Source organism: Psammomys obesus, unplaced genomic scaffold, assembly GCF_907164565.1.
Source record: "Psammomys obesus unplaced genomic scaffold, mPsaObe1.curated_primary_1811, whole genome shotgun sequence".
NCBI lineage: Eukaryota > Metazoa > Chordata > Mammalia > Rodentia > Muridae > Psammomys > Psammomys obesus.
This window is the reverse complement of record NW_026592510.1, coordinates 8,562,176-8,569,903: the sequence shown is the minus strand read 5'-3', so window position 1 is coordinate 8,569,903 and position 7,728 is coordinate 8,562,176. Positions and strand designations below refer to the sequence as shown.

The window sequence follows — 7,728 nt, the reverse complement described above, 5'->3', positions numbered from 1 at the left end:
TCACCTCACCTCACCTCACCTCACCTCACCTCACCTCACCTCACCTCCTCGTGGGAGCTGTTCTTATCTGCAGAGGAAAAATTCTTTTCTTATTCTCTCCAACCTTCCTCAGTCTACTTCTCCCTCCAAACCTAGACTTGATCTCTTTATGCCCGTGTGCAGAGCCCTACACTGGCCTCTTAACCTCCAGAATAGTCAGTATTTGTGACCAGTTAGAAAAGCCCCACCTCAGTCACCACCATCCCCCACCCCTTACCCTGAGATGATTACTCTTGTCTCCGCAGAGCCTGGCCTCAGTCTCTTTCCCATTGGCTGTGAGCCCATTCCACCATTTGCTCTTCTCTTTCCAAGGCCTGCCTATCCCTCCAGGCCATTTCAAGTGTCTGCTCCCCAAAGCCTGCCTCTGTTGTTGGGCAAGTAACACCCTCTGTGCCATGACATTTTGTAGCCCCACTCCGTCCATAATGTCCTGTACATGGACCCTGACATACTTATTGCATTAAGATCTCACTCCGGTGCCTAATACAAGTCAGCTGAGAATGGTGCAATAGCAGCTTGGTGTAGCAAGCAGAGCATAGAGAACAGTTAATTTTAGGCAGTCTTAGGAAAATGAGCAAGAGCTGTGAAACAATTGTTTTGTTGGTAAGATTTCCTGTTTTGTTTGGAAAAGCAGCTTTTGTCTTAAAGTTTGCTGAATAAAATGAAAAAAAGTTTCTTGTTCTTATTAACTTCTGGAGAGGAATATATTTTTATAAAGGCCTACCAACCTGAGAGCGGCAGCCCGTGAAGGTTTACTCCCGAACCTGCATGTATTCAAAAAGAACAGGCTTGCACCCTCTAAGCAGCTCTGGCTACCCACTGTGTACTCAGTTTAGCCTTGGCAGCAGCAAGCCACAGACTGGATTTTTTTTAGATTTGTAAAATGGGTAGCTATTTCATGACATCCTGCTTGTACTCTGTAAAGTTGTGTGTACGCTGACATTGTCACGGTTACCCTAGGAAGAATAATGAGGAATAAAGACGTTTTAAAACACACATATTTAAACAGCAGCTCAGCTGACATGGTTAGAAATAAAGAAAGAAGAAGCAACCAAAACAGTTGCACTTCAGGAGGAAAAATTTAAAGAAAATTCTGTTTTGCCTGTGCTTGAAAGAAAAAAAAGGAAGGAAAACTTGGGGAGAGATAAGTAATAGCAGGCCATCTGACTGTTGGCAGTTGGCAGTGTCAGGTCTCATGGGAAGAGGTAAAGAGTGGTTAAGAGCATCTGGAGTTATTTCAGAGCAAGATGGGATGAGTGCAGTGAGCCCTCTAAACGACACTCCCTTTTGTGTGTGATTGCTCTTTGACATGCAAATAAGCATAGGTCCTCTATTTAACCTTGGAGCAACTGTACCTCTCCTAGAACTAAGATGATGCCTCTGTTGCCCATTTATGAAGAGGGGGTTCATTTTTTCCCACTAGGTTTTTGCCTGGGAATGTGCATGTCTTGTGCATTGTCATCTTTTGAGCTGTTAATTGGGCTAGCTGTTAGCTTAACCTCATGTTGGTTGGTAGAACAGTCTCAGGAGGCCCATGTTCCATTTGTTAGTGTTTGAACTTTAGTCCACTGTTCTGGAGTTGATATTCTGAGTGTTTCTGCCTTTCTCTCTCCCTGCTTGTTGCTTCCCCTTTTCTGGTTTGTACTATGATTAATCATTGAAGTGTTTGTGTTTACAGGGTGGATGTGTGGACTCGACAAACCAAAGTCTAGCTCTGCTGCTCATGACCCTTGGACAGCAGGACGTTTCCAAAGTCCTGCTGGGACCACTCTCCCCCTACACGTAAGCTGTTTCTGTTTGACCTCATTACTCTGCTCAGTTTTGTTTTCTGGTTGTCCAGAATGACAAGGATGTGCTGTGGGTAGCTGCTTGTATTGATTTTTAACCAGCCTGCATTTGCAACTGTTAGCCTGGTGTTTATTTATTCACACATGGGTTTGGGCCTTTCCTTCTTTCCTTTACAGCTGTTGTCCTCATGTTATATGAGCTATATCATATACACTGGACAGTTCTGTGTTTGTACTTTATGTTTTATTTCTATTCTAGAAATAAACTTTTATATAGCTTGAAGTTTTTTCACTCCCATCTTTCCACTAGCGTTCTTACTGTGGGAAATGGGTTGTTTTTCCAAGGGTATTTATTGTGTATTGGTTGGCTGGAAGAGATAAAGAGAGGCAAAATTCATAGGAATGTTACCAGACCTGTTGGGAGTTACAGAGGTGAGTTTGGGCAGTTGCATATAAGCAGAAATTACCTGCCAGGGTATAAAAACATGCACACTCCAAGAACAGTAAGTAGTTACAGAGTGCAAAGCACAAAAGCATTTCTGGTCAGGGAAACCATGTGTGTGTGTGTGTGCGCCCACACATGTAATGTACATGCACTTACATGCTTACAGACTTAAGATAGCTGTATAGTCAGCTAGCGGTGGTAAATTGGGTTCGGGCTGGTAGATCGGAGACTGAACTGTCCTTTTTCGGTTATCATGGTACCGATGCTGTGTATCTGAAAGGTACAGTACTGTGATAACTGAAGAATGGTGGTGCCATCACATTGAGAGGGGGCCTTTGGGAACCAGAGGCTTGAAAGAGATCCTTTTACTTTTGGAGTTGGTAGTGGGAGTTGTTTGGAACAGAACATGAAAGTGAATACACTCTGTTATCAGCAGATCACACTGATAAGCAGGGCATGAAGAGCCACAGATGATCTCTTGATAATGGGTATAACGTGTTTGACAGGACAGGAAGCCTAGTGTTGAGTAATCCAAATAGCCTGCTAACTTCAGAAGTCCACATTGCTCAAACAGAAGAAAGAGCACAGAGCATTCAGAGAGGAGGTGGGCGGTGAGCACAGCACCCAAGGTGCAGGATTCCATCAGAGCTGCTGGCAGCAACTGGTGGCTGTGAGAGCACCCTGGGACTGTTGGCTTCTGAGTGGGTCAGTGCTGCATCCAGCTTCTGCTCCAGGGCAGCAGAGACCCCGTGGCTCTCTGGAGACGGTGAGAACCACTGTCTTCAAATGTGTGTGGTCCAGGGCTTGGGTCTTGGCAGAACATCGTGTTAACATGGAATATATGTGTTTTTTTTTTTTTTTTTTAATTGAATTTTTTTTAAGTTGTTTTTGGTGAGTTTTTCAGTTCTGCTCTGAGGCCTTGTATAAACTTTTAATGTCTGCAGCCTTTCTGGAGATGGCTGGATGTGACTGTTCCTTCCTCAGCATGTCCCTCATCACATAATCTATTTAGGTTTCTTTTCTTCTCCCAGAAACCTAAAACTACTGCACCTCCTGGGAAAACAATGATCTGCTCCGAGAGGACCTTTAGAAGAGTAGACCAGATGTGGGTGTGAGGCCTGCTCCTTCCTCTGGGGCTTTCTGCAGAGGGCTCTTCATGGGGTGGAGAAGCACACCCCATCACCTCTGCCATACACGTGTCCCACCTGCCCCAAGCACTTTTTGGTGTAAGCAAGCACAGACTCAGGGTGGGGGGCCGGATTTTGTTCAGCAAAAGCATCTCTATGGTTGGGGCCTTTTTGTCCTTAGTCTTGTGGAAGGCCCCAGCATCTCAGTAAGATGAAGGATGAACATGGGACCTTATGGGCATAATTGGCATCTCCTGTGAGTGAGGCAGGCTCCATGACTCATCACGGGGTTTCGGGGAGTACCATGTGCATCTTCTTGTGCTGTTGACGTCATGGAGACACCATTTTTTGGACCTCAGGAGAAATTTTTAGTTTGAGAGAAGCATGCATATTTTTCCTGGAGCTTACATGTGTTTGATGCGCATAGCATCTTAAGTGCCATCTAGGAAGCATCAGGACTAAGAAAGTTTTCTCTCCGTGTTCAGGCCCTTGCTGGGAAGTGACGGTTGCTGTGTTCCTCCTGCCTTGCTCTCCCTGTTACTTATAGGAGGTTGCTGTTTGGTTCCTCTGCACTATTAGAGAAAATGACTACACGTGTGAGCTTTGTGAGGCCAATTTTTCTCAGTTGAATAAAGTGTTGGATGCTGTAGGCGTGTGAGGAGAGCCTCCCTTTCTTTTCAACTTGAATATTGTTGGCTTATAGGTGAGGACATGTTTCTACCCTGTGGCCCAGAAGCTTAATTTTACTGTTAACTGAGAAAGTGTACTTTATTGTACACTTTTTTATATTGTATAGTTGAAGTAACATCAAAAAAATCAAATATATATCCATATCAGTATATGTATCGACACACACATCAATCATCAGGCAACTTAAAGTGCTCAGAAATCGCAGGAGGAGGTCAAAGCTAGCAGACTTCAGTTTTCTTCCTGTGCATAGGCCTTGAAATCCAACCTGTCTAGACTTAAGTTCTGTTTATGCCACAGAGCCACCAGGGGAGGCTGATGCTGAGCATCTCTGAGCCCTGTCAACGTGATGATTCTGAAATCCTCAGCCGTGAAGAGGGACTGAAGTGTGATGGTCAGATGCTTAGCAGCGTTCATGGCACCATATCCAAGGAACTCAGGTCCTCCCTGGATACCCCTCTTCTCATCGTGTCCCTGTGTGCCAGGAGCTGAACTTACAAGTCAGCTGTGCACTGGCTCTTGAGCTGTCTATAAATCTGTAGCTATGACTTGTAAAATTGTAGACACTCCGGAACAAACTGTACATTCTGGTTTGTTCTTCCCCAGAATTGAGTAGGTAATGTTTGCTTAACAGATACGGTGTTTACTGTGAGTAGGACAGTTGTGTGATTGGTTTTGGTTTTTGTTTTTCTGTCTGTGGTATTAGTGATCAAACCTAGGGCCTTGTTATTTAGCCAAGCAAGAGCTCTACCACTGAGCTGAGCAGCCTCAGTTCTCAGAGAATCCTTTTTTGCAGTTATATAGACAGTTATGAGGTGCCATGTGGGTTCTGGGAGCTGAACCCAGGTTACGAGTTGAACTCGTAAACACTGAGCCGTCTCTCCAGCCCTAATCCTCTTTTTTATTATTATTATTATTATTATTATTATTATTATTATTATTATTATTATTATTATCTTATTTTTCGAAATTACAATAGAATTGCATCATTTCCCCCTTCCCTTTCCTTCTTCCAATCCCTCCCATGTCTCCTTCCTTGCTCTCTTTCAAATTCATGGCCTCTTTTTCCATTAATTGTTGTTACATATATATGCATGCATACAAACATACATACAAGCATATACATACTCCTAAATACATTAATGTAGCTTGCTCAGTTGTTATGATGTTACTTGTGTGTGTGTTTTCAGGGCTGACTATTGGATAGCCAGACAATGTGCCCTTCCCTGGAAGAATCTTTTCCCCTTGCTCTCAGCATTCCTTAGTTGCCTCTAGTTCTTTGTATAGGGTTGAGGCCTTGTGCGCTTCCCCACCCCTTTCCCAGTGTAGCTTCTGACATTCGAGACACAATCTCTCAGCAAACTCTCTGATCCTTCAGCTCTTAAAATCATTACACACACACACACACACACACACACACACACACACAAATCTGCTTCCAAAATGTTCCCTGAGCCTTAAGTTGTACAGGAGTTGTAGGCATCTCCATCCATTGGGACTGGGCTCCACAACTCAGCATTTTAATTGACTGTGGTTTTCTGTAATGATCTCCATCTGCTGCAAAGAGAAGTTTCCTTGATGTGTGAGGACCACACTTATCTGTGGGTATAAGGACAAATATTTGGTTGTGGTTGTTGGCATACTTTTTAAATCTATTTTATTAGGATTCTTGTACCTCTATCTCCCTTCCACCCCATATTCTTCCATCACCCCAACACCAGGTAGGAGAAACAGAAGGTTAGTGGGGAGATAAGTCATTGAGATCTTTTTAGACTTCCTGCTGGTTAGGGGTGTTGAGTTCCTTGGGCAAGTCCAATCTTCATCTCGTTGGCATATCTCCAGTTTCTTCTTATCTCTTTTTCTCTCATGACTACTTGACAAACCAGCAAGAGCAGGAACCAGTAGTAGGAATAGCCACGCCTCCTCACCTGGGGGCTCTGGTCTTTATACTCTCTCTAGAGTGCTAAGAATTAAACTTTCTGCAGTTGGCTCTACCAGAGCACACACGAGGCAAGTAGTCTGCTGCTGTGGACAATCTGAAGCAGCCCCACATCCCACGCCTGGGAATAAAACAAAAACATGTTTACATAACATACCTGAGTTTGTAAAGACACCAAAACTCAGTATAGTAGGTTCTCCTCCAAGATCCACAATCTCAGTAGTCCTGGGTTTTCACTACCAGGCATGATTTCCCTCATGTGAACAGAAAGATAAGTTATTTCAAATCTTCTAACACTGGCTTCCAACGTAACCCCGTGTGAGTGAAAAAGTCATTGCTCTTGTGTGGGTCATCTTAGTGATAAGACATGCCGCTTGCCAAGGTCACACAGGGACAGATTCACTGGAGTTAAGCTCCCTTTACCACTGTGAGCTTAACCAAGAGCTGGGACCTGTCCCTTGTCGCTGGCTTCTCAGGGCCTTGCTGATGTGGAGTACCATGCTGCAGCTTTGAGGCTTCCTCATCTCAGCTTCTGCCACACCGTAGAGCAGGATGTTTTTCTCCCTTTAAACTAATAATAAACTAATAACTTCTTTCCTTTAGTTATGTGCTGGTGTGTAGACAGCCCTTGCCCTTCAACCTCAGCTGCTCAGGGCTTCCTGGCTCAGCCAGCCAAGCACACCCATGTGACTGCCATCTGATTATGGGCTTTGCTGCCTTCTGGGAACTTTGCAGTGTCACTTTCTGCCTTCCTTTTGTGAAGTGCAGAGAAAGTCACAATGCCCTGTCACACTTGATAGTGCAACCTTAGAAAATGGATTATAGTAAAATGAAGTGATACCTGCTTGTGGTGAGTGGTTGGCTGAACTCAGCCTGAGATTCCTGTGTGCCAGCAGTACAGCCAGCCCATGTCTGTTTCCTGTTGCCTCTAACCAAGCTTAATAATGTCATTCTTGGAGTAGGGTTGGAGTGTTGCTGGCATCAGACACATCACTGGGCTCAAAAGCTGCTGTACTGACTACAGGGGACCATGTGAAGCAGTCTTTCTTTGCTCTCAGAGCTTGTCCCTCAGCCTCCAGGGACAACTCCTTACACTAACCTTTGGAAATACACAGATGATTATCTGCTTCCAGAATGCTCTGAAACCTGCTTGTCAGATAAACTGGAGGCTTTCATAGGAAAGTCTTACTTGTTTTTATAGAATCACTTTTCCTGAAAAGTAATTGTGTGTGTGTGTGTGTGTGTGTGTGTGTGTATGTGTGTGTGTGTGTGTATATATATATATATATATATATATATATATATATATATATATATATAAAATCATTGCAGACTCAGTTATCAAGTGAGGGATTAAGATCATTTACTCAGAAGCTGCATAAAACTCCAGTTGCTGCAAGTGGCTTAGCTATAAGAGAAACTGCTTGCTTGCTTTCCCTCTCTCCCCCTTTCCCCTTCTCCTCCTCCCTCCCTTTTCCCCTACCCTTCTCCCTCCTGCCTGCCAGCCTGCCTTCCTCTACCCCCCCTGCCCCTCCCCCACCCACCCACCCACCCACACACACACACACACACACACACACAGGGTTTCTCTATATAGCCCTGGCTGTCCTGGAACTGTGTAAACCAGCCAAGCCTGGAACTCAGATATCTCCCTTCCTTTGCCTCCCAAGTGCTGGGATTAAATGCGTGTTTCTCTTTCTTAAG

General features: G+C 44.4%; 1 protein-coding gene across 2 annotated transcripts in view; it reads left to right on the top strand.

Moving 5' to 3' along the window:
* Rcl1 (RNA terminal phosphate cyclase like 1) overlaps positions 1–7,728 on the top strand; it is a 24,695-nt gene that overhangs the window by 12,998 nt on the left and 3,969 nt on the right. For both annotated transcript variants that reach the window (XM_055613784.1, XM_055613785.1), the window contains one exon: positions 1,718–1,821. In XM_055613784.1, coding sequence (XP_055469759.1) covers positions 1,718–1,821 — 104 coding nt within the window. The remainder of the gene's footprint in view (positions 1–1,717; positions 1,822–7,728) is intronic.